Source organism: Bubalus kerabau, chromosome 10 (assembly GCF_029407905.1).
Source record: "Bubalus kerabau isolate K-KA32 ecotype Philippines breed swamp buffalo chromosome 10, PCC_UOA_SB_1v2, whole genome shotgun sequence".
Lineage (NCBI taxonomy): Eukaryota > Metazoa > Chordata > Mammalia > Artiodactyla > Bovidae > Bubalus > Bubalus kerabau.
In genome coordinates this window covers 31,350,117-31,369,742 of record NC_073633.1, presented here as the reverse complement: position 1 = coordinate 31,369,742, position 19,626 = coordinate 31,350,117, and the positions used below count along the sequence as shown (strand labels likewise).

The following is a 19,626-nucleotide window of genomic DNA, read 5'->3' as shown; positions in this document are numbered from 1 at the left end:
TTGACAGGAAAGCAGAAAATAGAAGGAAATGACTGAAATTTAAAGTCAAGGTCAGGCTGCTATGAACCACAGGATAGTGGGTGTAAATCAGAAGTGGGAAAAAAAAAAAAAAAAAAAAGAAGTGGAACAATTGATTGGGTAAATAAAACCATTTGCAGTTTTCCAGACTGGAGACATTTCCTGTCTTGGATGTCTGGATCTGTTTCAATATCCAAGTAGCCTTACTTCAAAGTGTTCATGGGAGCAGAAAGGACAATTGGCTGTGTGTTTATTCAGTGCTAGGTAGAGGGAGTGGGAGTGGAAATGGGTGTAGGAAGTAAGTCTGGGTTTAAGAGCCCAGGAACCACAAGAGGATAACCATTTTTCTCCAGACCAGCATCCAGGGTACTTTTTGAGAAAAGGAAAACCTGGGAGGGACAAAATTGGAAACCAAGAAGACACAAGCATCTCTGAAGCTATCTAGGTATGTAGGTAAGTCACAGTGTTGTTGGGCACTCCAGGGAAAAACATGAGAAATTCTCTTTTTTAAAAATTAAAAAAAATTTGAGGGAATTCCCTGGTGGTTTAGTGAATAGGACTTCATGCTTTTGCTGTGGAAGACTTGGGTTTGATCCCTGGTTGGGGAACTAAGATCCCATAAGCTGTGCGTCATGGTTAAAAAAAAAAATTTTTTTTTAATATTTGTAACTTTACAGAAAAGTTACAACAATAATACAGTTCAGTTCAGTTCAGTTGCTCAGCCGTGTCCAACTCTTTGCGACCCCATGAATCACAGCACACCAGGCCTCCCTGTCCATCACCAACTCCTGGAGTTCGCTCAGACTCACGTCCATCGAGTCAGTGATGCCATCCAGCCATCTCATCCTCTGTCGTCCCCTTCTCCTCCTGCCCCCAATCCCTCCCAGCACCAGAGTCTTTTCCAATTAGTCAACTCTTCGCATGAGGTGGCCAAAGTACTGGAGTTTCAGCTTCAGCATCATTCCCTCCAAAGAAATCCCAGGGCTGATCTCCTTCAGAATGAACTGGTTGGATCTCCTTGCAGTCCAAGAGACTCTCAAGAGTCTTCTCCAACACCACAGTTCAAAAGCATCAATTCTTCGGTGCTCAGCCTTCTTCACAGTCCAACTCTCACATCCATACATGACCACAGGAAAAACCATAGCCTTGACTAAGGAACCCCTAAATACCCTTTGCCCAATCACAATATTTAAAATTTTTCTTTCCCTCATTAAACCTTTTTTCTTTCTTTTTCTGTAAACACACATGCACAGACATTCACATGATCTACCTTTTTTTCTTTGGCTGCACTACCCAGCTTATGGGAAGTGTGGCTTATGGCCACTCTACCCGGCTTGGTTCCCCAACCAAAGGTTGAACTCAGGCCCTATGCAGTGAGATCACAGAGTCTTAACCACTGGACTGCCAGGGAATTCCCCATATGATTTTCATTTTGAATCTTGAAGAGGAAGTTGCTTGTATTATGCCCCTGAGCAATATTTTAGGATTCATTTTCTAAGAACCAAGATATCCTCTTTGACAATTGTAGTATAAATTTCAAATTCCACGTATCAAACACGGACATAGCACTCCTATCTACTCCATTGACAATATTCTTGTATTATCAATTGTCCCAAAAATGTTCTTTATAGCAATATTTTTTTCTAATAGGGAAAGTCTCTCTTTGATAGGGGCATGAGGCTGGCAAAGCAGGACAAAGGCACGTGCTCCTTCTCTCAGCCTCTTTAGGATCTCTACTAATAATGGAACTCCAGTGCTCATTTGTTTGGTTTACTTTTGTTCCATTCTTAGTCCCTATCCTCCTTAAAGAGTATAAAAACTAACCAGCAGGAAATATTCAAGTGCTAAGTGATCAATAATAGTAGAAAAGATTTGACTTGACAAGATTCAGTTTTAGCAAGGGAAAATTTGGCTCCCTCCCCACACCCTCCCCTCCCCAATCTCCCTTCCCCATCAGCCTCAGCTTAGGAGTGAAAATGAACTATAGTATTTTTTCTATTCTTTTTGATCTTTTGGGGGGAAGGTGGGTAGCTGGGAGAATAATAAATACTTGAATGAGCAAAAATAAATTTGGGGAAAAAAATAGGGAGTTGGTCTCCTATGGTAATTCTAGTCTTTTACTAAGAATAAGAGTTTCTACAAGAATTTCTCTCAAGGAAAAAGTGACACTGTATTTGTCTTTTTACCTATTCTTTTTGGTGACTTGGAACTAATTTCTGTTTAAAAGTCAATTGATGTCAACCTTCCCCCCTGATTCCCTATATGTGAACCAATTACAGAACAGCTTCCCTGGTCATCTTGCAGTACTGCAGGATCCACATATTATTCCACAGCAACAAGGAATGAATGAGAGGGCAGGAGAATGGGAAAAGAGTGAGAAAGGATCTCAGCCTTGGGTAAGGGATGGATAATGTGGAGAAGGGGGAGGAGAAGACCCCAAAGACTATGCTCTCGGGGCTTTGGGGAGTTTAGGATCTCTACTGGAGCCAAGTTTCATCTCAAAGTCAGTCCTCTGTTTCCCTTCTTCCTACCAGGCAAAATGAAGCTGACTCTGGTGCAGATCTTTTTCATGATGTTGCTGCTGCTACTGGGCCTAGGGGTGGGCCTGGGTGTGGGACTCCAGATGGCCGCAGCCATCCTGGAGGAAAGTGATCAGCTACTGGATGAGTTTCTGTCCAGTGACTCACAGGACAAAGCTGAGGCTACTAAGGAGGGACTGGCCAGCCGAAGCACAGAAACCCTGCTGGTTAGCAACAAAGAAGTGATGCAACCAGAAGACACCATCATCAGTGAAGATGAAGTTGGAGGAGACAGGATGCTCAGAGCTGAGGTTCTTTTACAGAGCAACAAAGACTATCTTAGATCTGACGTGATGGACAGGGAATGCAATGCCCTGATGGCACTGAAGGTGAAGTCAAAAGACCACACTTGCATACCCCAGTACATATTTATCCATGAGGAACTAGATGCAGTCAAAGCTGTCTGTAAGAGTCCTGCTGTTGCCTGTGATCTCAAGGGAGGCAAATGCCACAAAAGCCCCCGTCCTTTTGATTTGACATTCTGCAAGTTATCCAAATCAGGCCAAGTGATTCCTCACTGTAATTATGTAACTTTTATTCTTGAAAAGTACATTCTTATGTCCTGTAGTGACATGAAAGTCCAGATAACATCATGAAGTAACTTTTCTTTTCTTCACCTTCTCACTTTTGTCTTTCTTTCACTTCTTTTCCTTACGGTTCTCATCCTTAAGTATTCTGCAAAGAAGGGTTTGGGAAGAGAAGCTGGACTATTCTGATAAATACAAAAATATAAATCTTCTTTCCCTAGGGTTCAACCAACTTGTATTTGTTCCTGGGATTAGATGTGGCAGAAGAGGGTGATGATGTCTGATCTCTGTAGGTTCTGTCTCTTGGAGTCTATCCCTTGTCCTGGAAAAAGATAAGACAGTCTCTTTCATGATCTTGGTCATTAGTCTGTTCCCTGGTCTGGAGGCCTTTAGGTGTGGAGTACAAGAGTTTAATGCATCCTTACCCATGTCCTTCCCAGCTAGCCACCACGAGCTTCTAGGGCACTCACATAAATCTCCTGGGCTTCCCAAGAAGCACTTCATTGCTGTAGATGCAAATTAAAGCGACTCTACCTGTGACTGTATTTGAAAAGCCATATGGACAAAGTGTCTTTTCCTGACCCCTGGTTGTAGGTGTACCCCCTTGGTACAGGGCTATGGTGGTGCAGACCGAGATCGAACATGTTCTGGGGCAAAGACAGCACTCATTTTCCTGACCTTTCTCAACTCTTTTCCCTCCCATCTTTTACTACCTATCATTTTGCATCTTCTCTTCCCTCCCTTTGTTTCTCCCTCACCCCCAGCCACTTTCTCCTAGTCTCATTTTCCTCTTCTTTTGGGGCTCTCCCTATTCTTTCCCTGAATCCTTTTAGAAATTCATTCAGCCAACACTGATCTCTTATGCCATGCCGGATAAGAAGATGTTGGTCTTATAAAGAGTTTGGCATAGGGATTTAGAGGGAGGGTGGGTCAGGAGACTGATGAGAAAAGAGAACTGTTTTTTAAAACTATGTCCAATAAGTAGAATAATGCTCACATTAGATGCTCAATAGATGTAGAATGAATGGGATTGGAGGGAATTTTATTCTCACTTAGTACCTCTTTCCTTTTTTTCTGAAAAACAAGAAAGTGGGTGAAAGAATATTTTCAGCAGAAAAGGTACTGGATCTACTCAGAGGAGAAATGCTATGGAGTTGAATAAATAGAGGGTGTAAGTGGTTGCCCCAGCCTATTTCCTTTGACTTCAAATCTATCGAGAAATAGTTTAGACAGGCAGGGGTACAGAAGAGATCTTCGAAAATGGCAATAAGGATTCACTATGTGACTTGATTTTGAGACTTCCTTTCCCTAGGGTTTTTTCTGCTTTAGCCTTCTAGACAGTAACACACTCAAGAGTCAGGGACATCTATAAATGGGAGACTGGAAGAGGGAAAAGTTTGTCTTACTCTGCCTGGCTTTTCTTTTCCTGTTCTTTCATCATTTAGTCCCTAATTTCCCTTATCCTTCCTGTTCTTACAGGCAAGCAACCACTTAAATGCTTTGCCTCTAGTCTCTGCTCTGATTCCCCTATCAACATTTCCCTTTATACCTTTGACTCACCTCTCCTGGCAGTGACCTCTCAGGATGTTGGGCAGGAAATGTGTCTACAGCTGTGGGCTGCCCTGACATTTCAGAGGTGAGTTGAAGAGTGGCAAGAGGCAAGGCACTGGACAAGGCAGATTTCTATCCTTCCTGATAGAGGATCTCTTTCAGGAGAAATAGACAAAAGATGATTTAAGACAAGGGAGAAAAAAAAAGAAGTGAGGTGTGAGAGAGGAAAGAGGACTGACTATTAGAGAAAATCAGCCATCCAATAGGTAAATGAAAAACACTGAAGATTGGGAATGGGATGGGAAAGATTCCAAGCTTGACATCTTGACCGTAAGACAAAGGATCCATTGTGTGGGGTGAACTATTAGGAGACTGGAATTGGCAGGAAACGGAAGCCAATGTGTTTTCATGCACAGATAAGACTACATCCTCTCATAGGTTTCCACCAGCACTCCACCGAGTACCTCTATCGCCCTCTTTTGGTCTCCACTTTACACAAATCTCAGTGGTTAGGCTTTTATCTGACTAATTTCAGTAAGTTCAGTTCAGTTTCCTGTTTCACAAAAGCAATTTACAAAGGCTTCTGTGGGCTCCTAGTGACTTAAACAGGAAAACATAGCTTGGTAGGTATAAAGGGTTGCTAAGATGTGGGGACTTCACTCGACAGAAATAGAAAATTAATTCCCTTGTGGCTCAGCTGGTAAAGAATTCGCCTGCAAGTGGGAGACCTGGGTTCAATCCCTGGGTTGGGAAGATCCCCTGGAGAAGGGAAAGGCTACCCACTCCAGTATTCTGGCCTGGAGAATTCCATGGACTGTATAGTCCACGGGGTCACAAAGAGTCGGACACAACTGAGTGACTTTCACATGCATAGCTCAAATGATGCCTGATTCACAGAACTTTCACAAAGTCTTCTGGCTTCAATGTATCTCCCACTTTGCACTTCCAGGGTATATGCTTAGCCCATATAACAGGTTCTCAAACCTTTTCCCAATGTTCCTAAATTCCCAAAGCTCTGAAAACTGAAAGGTTTTCTTTCAAAGTGGTTCCCAAACTCAGTGAGATGTAAGTCTGACTGAACATTATCTTTATTTATTCTCTATGATTATTAGGGCTTCCCTGGTGGCTCAGTGGTAAAGAATCCACCTGCCAACACAGGAGAGGCAGGTTTGATTTCTGGACCAGGAAAATCCCCTGGTGAAGGAAATGGCAATCCACTCCAGTATTCTTGCCTGGGAAATCCCATGGGCAGAAGAGCCTGGTGGGCTGCAGTCCCCGGGGTCGCTAAGAGTCGGACACAACTTACCAACTGAAAAACAACAATGACTATTACACATTTCAATGAGGAAATACCAAAATGTCTGATTATGAATACTGCCTCAGATAAACTCTTCTAGGGATGCATAAGTAATATATCTTATATACCCACACAATGTTGCTTTTTAAAATCCTAAAAATTCTGTTTCAAAATACATTGGCCCTAAAAGTTTCAGGTAAGGGATTGGGACCTATATATACTACTTAGTTAGCCCTTAATTAATTTGACTATTTAGTGAGACTATGAGCATTTTTGTGAAGACAACTCTGTTATAAATTTCTTTTAATTTTCAATACATTTATTGACCAATGGTTACCTGCTTACTGATTATCCAGTACCTCTTCAGAAGTTATAGAAATTGTATTAAACATAGAATCATGTAAGACAAGCAAGTTTTCTGACTTCTATCAAATATTGCACATGCAAATAAAAAGAGCTGACTGGCTTAATTCATGTTCCTGAGGACTCTATGTGAATTCTTTTAAGACAAGCAGGAAAGAAACTACCATTGTATGCTGGGCACTGTACACTAGGTGCTGGCCATGCTTGGTTTTATGAAGTTCTTGTAAGGAGGTGGTATTTTATTAGTTCCATTTTGCAGGTAATAAGCAAGAGTCTCAGAGAGTCCAAGTTTACCTGGAAGAAGGTCACCCAACTCATAAGTGGCTGATCTGTAATTTGAATGGAGGATTCTTGCTTATAGAGATGCTGAAATGGTTTGGGAGGTGCTGGGTTAAACAGAATTAAGTAGGTTTCTTTTATGGAGTTGGCATAACCTTTAATATTAACAGGCCTTCAGTTCAGTTCAGTCACTCAGCCGTGTCCGACTCTTTGAGACCCCATGAATTGCAGCACACCAGGCCTCCCTGTCCATCACCAACTCCCGGAGTTCACTCAAACTCATGGCCATCGACTCGGTGATGCCATCCAGCCATCTCATCCTCTGTTGTCCCCTTCTCCTCCTGCCTCCAATCCCTCCCAGCATCAGAGTCTTTTCCAGAGTCAACTCTTCACATGAGGTAGCCAAAGTACTGGAGTTTCAGCTTTAGCATCATTCCTTCCAAAGAAATCCCAGGACTGATCTCCTTCAGAATGGACTGGTTGGATCTCCTTGCAGTCCAAGGGACTCTCAAGAGTCTTCTCCAACACCACAGTTCAAAAGCATCAATTCTTCGGTGCTCAGCTTTCTTCAAAGTCCAACTCTCACATCCATACATGACCACTGGAAAAACCATAGCCTTGACTACATGGACTTTTGTTGGCAAAGTAATGTCTCTGCTTTTCAATCTGCCATCTAGGTTGGTCATAACTTTCCTTCCAAGGAGTAAGTGTCTTTTAATTTCATGGCTGCAGTCACCATCTGCAGTGATTTTGGAGCCCCAGAAAATAAAGTCTGACACTGTTTCCACTGTTTCCCCATCTATTTCCCATGAAGTGATGGGACCAGATGCCATGATCTTCATTTTCTGAATGTTGAGCTTTATGCCAACTTTTTCACTCTCCACTTTCACTTTCATCAAGAGGCTTTTGAGTTCCTCTTCACTTTCTGCCATAAAGGTGGTGTCATCTGCATATGACTCTCTAATAGGCAGAGATCATATTCGGCATTTCTAAATTTTTTTCATCATGAAATTCCTCCCTTCTGAAATGGCATCCCGATCCAGTATTCTTGCCTGGAGAATTCCATGGACAGAGGAGCCTGTCAGGCTATAGTCCATGGGATTGCAAATAGTCTGACATGACTAAGCATACACAGTCTTCAGCAGCTTCTAGAACTAGTGTTTCTAGTTGAGAAAAGTTGTTACAGGCTTTTCTAAGCCCTTCACCCAACTTTGTTCATCTAATACACTTATGGGGACTACCATAAAGATTCATATCTAGGTAAGATTATAAAGTAATCTACTCAGATTATTAACTAATTCATATAGCAAGGGAGAAAAGAGTCAACTCAGCTCTTGCTTCTCAGAACTTCAGGTTCCTTATTTGTAAAAAGAGATCATGATAGTGTCTACTTCAGGGTTGTTATGAGAATGCTATAAGATTAAATGGCCTTTAGTAGAGCTCCATGAATGGCAGCTGCTTTTGGTGGTGATGTTGCTGGGCTCACTGCTCATGGAAAGCATAAGGATTTTGACAACATTCTTCTGGAAGCAGTGCTGTGATACAATATTCAATACCATTAGCTCCAGTTTCAGTTTTGATCACATTGGCTAGTATGTGAATATGTAGTGTCTTGTAGAACTCCTCAAATTCCATCCCTTGGTGGCCATTTAATTTACATACTTGAGGACAATGCAGTCCTCAGACCTGGGTGAAGAGGACCCTGATCTGAAGCCTAGCCCCTCAGGGGTCCCCTACACTTTAAAGTGCCTTTTACTTAGGAAGTTCCCCTCTGGTGTCCGGGACTGACTGGGGCCAGCAGTGCCATCTGAATCAGGTACCATGAGCTTGGACTGGGACTTCTGTGGGCCTGAGTCCCATTTCTCCCCTTCAGGACACTGCTCCCTTACCCCATGTGTGGAGCCAACCAGATGCCCCGTAAAAGTTCGTCTATGGAACAAGATTGCCGGGAGAAATATCAATAACCAGAAATAAGCAGAAAGTGAAGAGGAACTCAAAAGCCTCTTGATGAAAGTGAAAGTGGAGAGTGAAAAAGTTGGCATAAAGCTCAACATTCAGAAAATGAAGATCATGGCATCTGGTCCCATCACTTCATGGGAAATAGATGGGGAAACAGTGGAAACAGTGTCAGACTTTATTTTCTGGGGCTCCAAAATCACTGCAGATGGTGACTGCAGCCATGAAATTAAAAGACGCTTACTCCTTGGAAGGAAAGTTATGACCAACCTAGATGGCAGATTGAAAAGCAGAGACATTACTTTGCCAACAAAAGTCCATGTAGTCAAGGCTATGGTTTTTCCAGTGGTCATGTATGGATGTGAGAGTTGGACTGTGAAGAAAGCTGAGCACCAAAGAATTGATGCTTTTGAACTGTGGTGTTGGAGAAGACTCTTGAGAGTCCCTTGGACTGCAAGGAGATCCAACCAGTCCATTCTGAAGGAGATCAGTCCTGGGATTTCTTTGGAAGGAATGATGCTAAAGCTGAAACTCCAGTACTTTGGCCACCTCATGTGAAGAGTTGACTCATTGGAAAAGACTCTGATGCTGGGAGGGATTGGAGGCAGGAGGAGAAGGGGACAACAGAGGATGAGATGGCTGGATGGCATCACCGAGTCGATGGCCATGAGTTTGAGTGAACTCCGGGAGTTGGTGATGGACAGGGAGGCCTGGCGTGCTGCGATTCATGGGGTCACAGAGGGTCGGACACGACTGAGCGACTGAACTTAACTGAACTGAACTGATGGACCCTGAAGCCAGGCCCTGTTTCCAGGAGGGTGCCTGGTAAGTGGACGGTTCCCTCTGGCTGGTGTGGTATTTCTTCTGTGGGATCACACAGCAGTGGGTCACCAGAATGGTGCTGACAAATTGATTTTTCATGACTCAAATATATCCTGGACACAGAATGAATTTAGGACTCTGGATTGCCGATGGTCACTATTTACCCTTGGAATTGAGTGCATATATATGAGGCTTCCCCAGGACCCATGCCCATACTGCTCTGCTTCTTCTAATCTACAGCAGTTGAGGACGAGGGGCAACATAGCACGTGTCCCTACACTGTGAGCTCCCCACTGCGGGCACCCAGGGTGGACCTCGCCCCTCTGCAGGCTCCACACCATGTGAGGCATGGTGGCTGCTCCTATCTCTTGTAAAGACTTTTGAGATCATGGCTCTGCAGTGCCAGTGGAGGACTTCAGATCAATGCCCTCTCTTGCCTCTGATTGACAGGTGATGACATGTTCTCTTAACCTGTGCAAGATGAAGTATGGTCATTCCTTGTGTGAATGGGATTGCTCTTTTGCTCTGCCCATGGACCCCTTGCCTGTCCTCTTGGATGGTGGCAATGTGTGGAAGGCAGGAGTATGGTGTGGTCAGTTGTGAAAGAGGTGGCATTCTAGGAATGTGGTCATCATGGCCTAAAGAGTTCAAGAGAATTGTACATCTGAAACCAATATATTATTGTAAGTCAATGATGCTCCGATTAAAAAAAAAGAAAAGAAAACTTTAGAAATTCTTACGTCAGTTCTCAAAAAAAAAAAAAAAAAAGCAATTCAGGAGAAGATATGGTTTGAAGATGTGTTGTTTTATGTTTACACTATAAAACTCCAGATGGCAAATTGCACATGGCCAGAAATTTATTCTCATTTTCCTGTGTACTCTTGGTGCTATGGTCTGAATATGTATCCCCTCCAGAATCACATGTTGGAGTCCTGATGCCCCCTGTGATGGTGTGAGCAAGTGGGACCTTTGGGAGGGAATTAGGACATGGACCTTTATAAATGGGGTTAATGCTTCTACAAAAGAGATCCCCCAGAGCTCCCTTGCCATTTCTGCCCTGACCATGCTGGCACCCTGATCTTGGACTTCCAGCCTCCAGAACTGTGAGAAATGAATTTCTATCATTCATAAGATACCCAGTCTGTGGTATTTTGTCATAACAATAAAAGCTGGACTAAGTAAGACACTGCCTACGTTTGTGGTCATTATCAACACAGTAGAGTAACAAAGTAACCTTTGATGGAGTCACTGGAGCTGGCATTCACAGGCACCACAGCGAATGATTCGGTGCCTTGAGTCACGATACAGCCGGTGTGAAATAAGTGGCATTATGGAAACTGCAGAAAGAGCGAGATCTGTACGATTCCAGACAGCTTTTGAAGAGTTGTGGCATTGTGCTACCTTTTTCATGTGGTGGGAGATAATGAAATTATCCAGGAATAATGCCTCTGACAATAAATAACATGAACAAATGTCTCTTAGATCTAACAGGAAGAGATGGTGCCTGGATAGTAACAAAAGTCTGCATGTGCATTGACTGGACAATAAGCAAATAAGCCAGTAGCTAGTAGTAGTTCTTAGTAGGACTAAGTAGTAGTCCTCTACCCATAATTCTAAATCATCAATGATAAGTCACTGTACTTCACTTGGGCCTATGACTTTTATAATATATTTAAAAGTCAAATTGTTTATATAGATAGGGGCCATATTAGTCATCACTCTTCAAAAAAAAAAAAGAAAAAATTGGCCAAGGCCACACACCTTAGAGACAACTCTGCTTATGGTCAAATAAGGTAACATCTCTGTATCATATCCTTGCCTGGCTCTTAACTCTAACTCTGCCCACCTCTGGAAGTATACTTCCATTACCAGAGTATGTAATGGACCCACCTCTCTATATCCTTTGCATAATTTGGTACTATTTTAATCTCTGATAGTTAATAGGCAAAGTAAGGCATCTCCTTATCATTGAACTTTGCATACCTTTTATTAAACAGGCCACACCTAAACCAATTCTTAGTGACTCAGTGTCTCCTCTTTCCAGAGATTCTCTCCACTTCCTGATACAAACCCTCATAAACTTTCTTTTTGCATATAGATTCTGTTACTCTGTAAACATAAATATAAAACCCTTTAAATTTAAATGGATTATTCATAATGGCTTCATAGTATCATCAATCACACCTTCAGGGTGCTGAATCTGGCTTCATTTAGGAAGATACACAGAGGAAACATGCTTCAGAAATTTCTCCTAGAGGAAAATTACACCACCAAGCTCAGGTTGTGCAAGTGCCATGGACAGTCCATCATTCACTCGCCTTCAGTCTTGCCACCTGCCCTTCAGTGGACAAGGCCATCATCAGTGTTGACCACCCTTGAGCTTATCTGTACCAGCCTCAACAAGCTATCTGAATAGTCAGGCATCTTTTCATTCACTGGCTCCTCTCTTGTAATCTGTTTTGCCTAGCTTAGTCATCTCAACTACTTTTGAAGCAACTCTTTTAGTGTTAATCCTAAAATGGAAAAACATTTAGTCAAAGTCTCAAGACAAGAATTAAAAAAAAAAAAGTCAATTGTAAGATGGGAACTTTCTCCCTTGGCAGGCCCTGTTTAATGAGAATAAAATTTGAACAGGCAGCATCACATCCAGAGATAATAAAGTATCCTCCTAATGACTTGCGTAATGCCCTGGTTCTACAATTCTTTCATCTTTGCTGTTGTGGTTACTTAAATCCATCTTCTGAAATTCTAGGACCAAATCAACTGCCTAAGCAGAGGTATTATAGGAGGTGGGCTCAGCAAAAGATGAATGTTATCTCAGAACACAATTATCATTGTAGTAAAATAGATGTAAACATAAGTCTTTTCACTTTAATCATTTTTTAAGTATACAATCAGTGGTGTTAATTACATTCACAATGTTATACAATCACCAATACCATCTATTTCTAAACCTTTTTTTATCATGCCAAATCGAAACTCTGTCACTCAGGTCACAATTTGTATTTATCAAAATAGTACATGCCCACAATTAAAATCTACAGTCTCTCTCCCCACGACTTTCCAACTCTCCAGTCCAGGTCCAAGTGGGGCCAAGAGGCACCATTTCCAGATCTTGCCTCACTATCTCTAGAAAAGTCTTCTTTCTCTACTTATTAATCCATCAAGTGGCTAAGCAGATTAAGGTTTAGCCCAAATACACCTCACTCCCTTCTCTTCTTGCTCCTAATATAGCTATATTTTAGTTTCTCTGTTGCTTACCTTTCTAACCTAATAATACACTAACTCTCTTAGTATCTGGTTCAGCTATGTGATGTATATTTTAAGTTCCAATTTTGCAAGATGAGGATTTTAACGTCTTTATCTTTCCCTTCATTCTCTTTTTCTGCTGTCTCCCAAATTCAGTGATTTCTCCTTTAGTCTTACACTGTCATGATTATTCATTATTAAGATTTCATTCTGTAATCAAAATTAAAGCTTAGGTTCATGTACTCTAACAGTAAAAATTAGTGCAAAGTATTTACATTATTTTGACTACGCAAATAGTCTGAACTGAACTGACTGTGCAAATAATGTTTCTGAAGATTCAGAAACAGCATACTTTTCAAAAACATTTTGTACCTCTTGAAGTTTATTTTTGTCTTTTTTATTTGTTACACAGTTTCTGCAAGCTGTAGACCTCAGGTTGATCCATCCTCTCAATCAAATTGAGTTTTCTATGAAGTACTTCCTTTCTTTAGAGACTTCTCTCCTAGAACCCCTGACCTAGTAGGTCTGTACTTCACCTGTAATCCTGTGCCCCTCTTGTCTGGATGCCATGTCATTGTTCCTTGGTCTTGTCATTGTTCAGTTGCTCAGTCATGTCTGACTCTTAGCAACTCTATGGACTGCAGCACGCCAGGCTTCCCTGTCCTTCACTGTCTCTTGGAGCTTGCTCAAACTCATGTCTATTGAGTTGGTGATGCCATCCCACCATCTCGTTCTCTGTTTCCCCCTTCTCCTCCTATCTTCAATCTTTCCCAGCATCAGGGTCTTTTCTAATGAGTCGGCTCTTGGCATCAGGTGGCCAGAGTATTGGAGCTTCAGCTGCAACATCCGTCCTTCCAATGAATATTCAAGGTTGATTTCCTTTAGGATTGACTGATTTAATCTCCTTGCTGTCCAAGGGACTCTCAAGAGTCTTTTCCAACACCACAGTTCTTCAGGGCTCAGCCTTTTCTATGGGCCAACTCTCACATCCATTCCATGGCTACTGGAAAAAGTATAGCTTTCAATATATGGACCTTTGTTGGCAAAGTGATGTCTCTGCTTTTTAATATGCTGTCTAGGTTTGTCACAGCTTTTCTTCCAAGGAGTAAGAGTCTTTTAATTTCATGGCTGCACTCACCATCTGCAGTGATTTTGGAGCCTAAGAAAATAAAGTCTGTCATTGTTTCCATTGTTTCCACATCTATTTGCCATGAAGTGATGGGATTGGATGCCATGATCTTAGCTTTTTGAATGTAAGCCAGATTTTTTCACTCTCCTCTTTCACCTTCATCAAGAGGCTCTTAAGTTCCTTTTTGCTTTCTGCCATAAGGGTGGTGTCATCTGCATATCTGAGGTTATTGATATTTCTCCCGGCAATCTTGATTCCAACTTGTGCTTCATCCAGCCCAGCATTTCACATGATGTACTCTGCACAGAAGTTAAATAAACAGGATGACAACATACAGTTCCAAATTTGGAACCAGTCCATTGTTCCATGTCTGGTTCTAACTGTTGCTTCTTGACTTGCATACAGGTTACTCAGGAGACAGACAAGGTGGTCTGGTATTCCCATCTCTTTAAGAATTTTCCACAGTTTGCTGTGATCCACACAGACAAAGGATTTAGTGTAATCAGTGAAGCAGAAGTAGAAGTGAAGTAGAAGTAGAAGCAAATGCTTTTCTGGAATTCTCTTGCTTTTACTGTGATACAGTGAATGTTTGATCTCTGGTTCCTCTGCCTTTTCTAAATCCAGTTTGTACATCTGGAAATTCTTGGTTCGCATATTGTTGAAGTCTAGCTTGAAGGATTTTGAGAATTACCTTGCTAGTATGTGAAATGAGTGCAATTGTGGGGTAGTTTGAGCATTATTTGGCATTGTCTTTCTTTGGGATTGGGATGAAAACTGACCTTTTCCAGTCCTGTGGCCACTGCTGAGTTTTCCAAATTTGCTGACATATTGAGTGCAGCACTTTCACATCATCTTTTAGGATTTGAAATAGCTCAGTTGGAATTTCATCACCTCCACTAACTTTGTTTGTAGTGATGCTTCCTAAGGCCGATTTGGCTTCACACTCCAGAATGTCTAGGAGTGACATTCCACCTAATGGCTCTAGGTGAGTGATCACACCATCGTGGTTATCCAGGTAGTTAAGAACTTGTAGTTCTTCTGTGTATTCTTGTTGGATTCTATTGCCAAGTAAATTCATAAGAAATTGTGCTTTGGAGGTGCATTTTGTGAGTTCTTGCATACTGGAAAATGTATTTATTTTATTCTCAGATTTGATTGATAATTTGCCTGGGTATGGCATTACAGACTGGTAAGAATTCCCTTGTAGCTCAGTTGGCAAACAATCTGCCTGCAGTGCAGGAGATAGGGTTTGATTTCTGGGTTGGGAAGATCCCCTGGAGAAGAAAATGGCAACCCACTCCAGTATTCTTGCCTGGAGAATCCCCACAGACACAGGAATCTGGCAGGCTACAGTCTACGAGGTCACAAGAGTTGGACACGACTTAGTGACTAAATCACCACCAAGAATTTCTCAGAATTGTGAAAACACTTGGCTTCATAGTCTTCTATCATCTAATGCTATTGTTGAAAAGCCTGATGCCATTTTGAGTCTTTAAGTTTTTTTTTTTTTTTTAATTTCTTTAGCATACTTTTACAATCTTGCCTGGAAAATCCCATGGGCAGAGGAGGCTGGTGGGCTACTGTCTATGGGGTCACACAGAGTCAGACAGGACTGAGCAACTAACACTTTCACTTTTAGGATCTTTTAATGACCGTGTCCTCAATTTTCACATTGATATGCTTAATTAAAGTATTGATATGCCTAAGTCTAGTACTGATATGCTTAAGTCATTGTGTCTTGTTCTGGAGCATGATGGTGTGATCACTCACCTAGAGCCAGATGTCCTGGAATGTGAAGTCAAGTGGGCCTTAGAAAGCATCACTACGAACAAAGTTAGTGGAGGTGATGGAATTCCAGTTGAGCTATTCCAAATCCTGAAAGATGATGCTGTGAAAGTGCTGCACTCAATATGCCAGCAAATTTGGAAAACTCAGCAGTGGCCACAGGACTGGAAAAGATCAGTTTTCATTCCAATCCCAAAGAAAGGCAATGCCAAAGAATGCTCAAACTACCGCACAATTGCACTCATCTCACACGCTAGTAAAGTAATGCTCAAAATTCTCCAAGCCAGGCTTCAGCAATACATGAACCGTGAACTTCCAGATGTTCAAGCTGGTTTTAGAAAAGGCAGAGGAACCAGAGATCAAATTGCCAACATCCGATGGATCATTGGAAAAGCAAGAGAGTTCCAGAAAAACATCTATTTTTGCTTTATTGACTATGCCAAAGCCTTTGACTATGGATCACAACGAACTGTGGAAAATTCTGAAAGAGATGGGAATAACAGACCACCTGATCTGCCTCTTGAGAAATCTGTATGCAGGTCAGGAAGCAACAGTTAGAACTGGACATGGAACAACAGACTGGTTTAAAAAAGGAAAAGAAGTACATCAAAGCTGTATATTGTCGCCCTGCTTATTTAACTTATATGCAGAGTACATCATGAGAAATGCTGGGCTGGAGGAAGCACAAGCTGGAATCAAGATTGCTGAGAGAAATATCAATAACCTCAGATATGCAGATGACACCACCCTTATGGCAGAAAGTGAAGAAGAACTAAAGAGCCTCTTGATGAAAGTGAAAGAGGAGAGTGAAAAAGTTGGCTTAAAGCTCAACATGCAGAAAACTAAGATCATGGCATCCAGCCCCGTCACTTCATGGCAAATAGATAAGGAAACACTGGCTGATTCTATTTTTCTGGGCTCCAAAATCACTGCAGATGGTGATTGCAACCATGAAATTAAAAGACGCTTACTCCTTGGAAGGAAAGATATGTCCAACCTAGATAGCATATTCAAAAGCAGAGACATTACTTTTCCAACAAAGGTCCATCTAGTCAAAGCTGTGGTTTTTCCAGTGGTCATGTATGGATGTGAGAGTTGGACTGTGAAGAAAGCTGAGCGCCAAAGAATTGATGCTTTTGAACTGTGGTGTTGGAGAAGACTCCGGAGAGTCCCTTGGACTGCAAGGAGATCCAACCAGTCCATCCTAAAGGAGATCAGTCTTGGGTATTCATTGGAAGCACTGATGTTGAACCTGAAACTCCAATACTTTGGCCACCTTATGGGAAGAGCTGACTCATTGGAAACGACCCTGATGCTGGGAAAGATTGGGGGCAGGAGGAAAAGGGGATAACAGAGGATAAGATTGTTGGATGGTATCACCAACTCAATGGACATGAGTTTGGGTAGACTCTGGAAGATGATGATGGACAGGGAGGCCTGGCGTGCTGTGGTTCACGGGGTCGCAAAGAGTCGGACACGACTGAGCGACTGAATTAAACTGAACTAGTGGTGGTGGGGGTTCAGTTGCTAAGTAGTATCCGACTCTCCAGGCAAGAATACTGGAGTGGGTTGCCATTTCCTTCTCTAGGGGATCTTCCAGACCTAGGAGTCAAACCTAGGTTGTCTTTCATTGCAGGCTGATTCTTTACCAACTGAGCTACAAGGAAATTCTTGATCTGGTGGTAGGGTTTAATTTGGAAAATCAAATCTTCAGATCTGGGAAACTTATTTCATTAAATTTTTAATTTTCTTTCTCCTCTTTTTTTTTTTTTTTTTTTTTTTGGAACTCTATGAGTTGGATCATGAAGAAGGCTAAGCACTGAAGAACTGATGCTTTCAAACTGGTATTGGAGAAGACTCTTGAGAGTCCCTTGGACTGCAAGTAGATCAAGCCAGTCAATCCTAAAGGAAATCAATCCTGAATATTGAGTGGAAGAGCTGATGCTGTAGCTGGAGCTCCAATACTTTGGCCACCTGATGCAAAGGGCCGACTCATTGGAAAAGACTTTGATGCTGGGAAAGATCGAGGGCAGGAGGAGAAGCGGCCAACAGAGGATGAGATGGTTGGATGGCATCTTTGACCCAATGGACACGAGTTGAGCAAACTATAGGAGATAGTGAAGGACAGGGAAGCCTGATGTGTTGCAGTTCATGGGGTCACAAAGCATAGGACACAACTTAGTGACTGAGCAATAACAAAGTGTCAGATATTGGATCTTTTGGATTTTCTTATCTATTCTTTTTTCTCTTATTTTGGAATGAATTTCTTGGAAATTTCTTTGACTTATCTTTGACCCTATTACTGATTCCTTTGTTCCTCCTGACATCAGCATGTTTATTTTCCAAGTGTTTTTTCTTTTTCTGTTGTTACTTTTTCAAAGCATTCTGGTTTTGTTTTATTAAAAAACAAACAAACAAACAGGTCTCAAATATCTCAAAATACACTAATTCGAGATCTTAGCCTCTAATTATTAATTATTAAGACTTTATCCCTCTTGCTTTTGCTTTAATTTTTTTCTTTTACTTCATGTTTTGTAGGTGCAGTCTTCAAAGAGCTATGGATTCATTATGTGAAAAAAAAAAAAAAGAACTTTGCAAACAAATAGAACTAATCGTGTAGCCTTGGGCAAGTACATTTCTCCTTAAAATAAAGATAATTCAATGTTGCTAAAAGGATATGTGTATGTATATATATTAACAAGGAAGTGGTAGAGCCTAATTTTTCCTCCTATGTGCATTTATTTCTCAAAAATAACAAAACCCCCAGCATCTACAACATGTGTGAGATTTGCCACCAGATGGCGCCAATGCACCAGTCTCATGATCAGGATCTGTGAGGTAGGTGCTTGGCTTTTACCTGTGTAAGTCTTTTGTAATAAATTTGGGCACTCCAACACTTATTTACGAAATAAAATCTGGAAAGATATGAACCAATAAATGAATCATAACTTTCTGTGGATGAATGTGATTAATTTTTGAATAGTACTCTTTTCTTAGTCTTTACCAATTAATCTGAATTATTTGAGTGATAAAAATCAAAATGATGTGTCTCTGTATAATGGTTAAATTTCAACATTAGATGTTACAATATATAACTATTAATATTTGGTATGGAAAGAAGTTTAACATATAGGTACAAACTGTTAGTGACTCACTAGTTTTTTCCTGTTTCTATTATAAATTATTATTCCTAAACTAATCTCATGAACAGACTTATTAGAATGTTTCTTATTTTCTAATATCATTAAAAAAATTAAACACTCCTCTCTCCTCCATTGCCCATCTCCACATTTAAGAAATCTATAATCTCTTTGATTTCTTTTTAACAATAATGTCAAACAGATAGAAAAGAATAAAAAATAATTGCACATTTCCATCAACATTTTTAAAATGTAATGCTAAGCTTTATTTGGTTCAGATTATTAAAACTGAAGTGGAGCAGGTCCTTGCCACCCCTCCACGTCCTCTGCCTGCCTTTTGTCTGTGCAGAACTTTAGTCAAAAAATAAGTTTAATCAGAGAAGTGAAAAATGCAGAAACAAAAGAAAACAGTCAAAGGAGACTAAATAATAACATAGGCATTAAGCATAGTCAAAGACCTTTAGTTCTTTCTCAAGGGCTATAGAAAATACTCTGAGCCATATCCTGTGAGCTGTCTTATAGATACTAAAATCCCAGGTGGAGAAGTTAACTACATGATGACCAGACTGTACCCAGGACATGAGCTGCCACAGTTCTGAGAACTGGCTGCAAAGTAATGGGAACAAATGGATGCTGGAAGTGAAGATTAACTGTACCTAGAAAAGACCAAGATGATACAGGTCAGACCACTGAGGACAGATTTGAAGATGATTGTGCTATTTCTGCATGTAGCACCCCCCCCCATCTCTGTCTACCAAAGCTCTCACCCCCTGTTTATAGGAAGAGAGTAGGGCTTTGGACAGATGTCTGCCACCCCGCTCCCCCACCCTGCCACTGGCCACCAGTTGCTGGCATCTGAAATAAAGTAAATGTTCCTTTCCACCAACCCGGCCTGTTTATTGGCTTTTGAGTGGCAAGCTCTGGAATCCCC

The 19,626-nt window shown here is 41.3% G+C and overlaps 1 protein-coding gene across 2 annotated transcripts; it reads left to right on the top strand.

Annotated features, from left to right (window-relative positions):
* Positions 1-358: 358 nt before the first annotated feature.
* Positions 359-3,508, top strand: RNASE10 (ribonuclease A family member 10 (inactive)). 2 transcript variants are annotated; one of them, XM_055537189.1, is made up of 2 exons: positions 359-463; positions 2,553-3,508. In XM_055537189.1, the coding sequence occupies exon 2, from the start codon at positions 2,558-2,560 to the stop codon at positions 3,191-3,193; it is 636 nt and encodes a 211-aa protein (XP_055393164.1). In that variant the 5' UTR covers positions 359-463; positions 2,553-2,557; the 3' UTR covers positions 3,194-3,508. The 2 variants fall into 2 exon arrangements, with proteins under 2 accessions (XP_055393164.1, XP_055393165.1); XM_055537190.1 differs by having other exon boundaries at positions 368-471.
* Positions 3,509-19,626: the final 16,118 nt, after the last annotated feature.

Coding starts and splice junctions, on each gene's coding strand:
- RNASE10 (XM_055537189.1), top strand. CDS start 2,558: ATGAAGCTGACTCTGGTGCAGATCTTTTTCATGATGTTGCTGCTGCTA.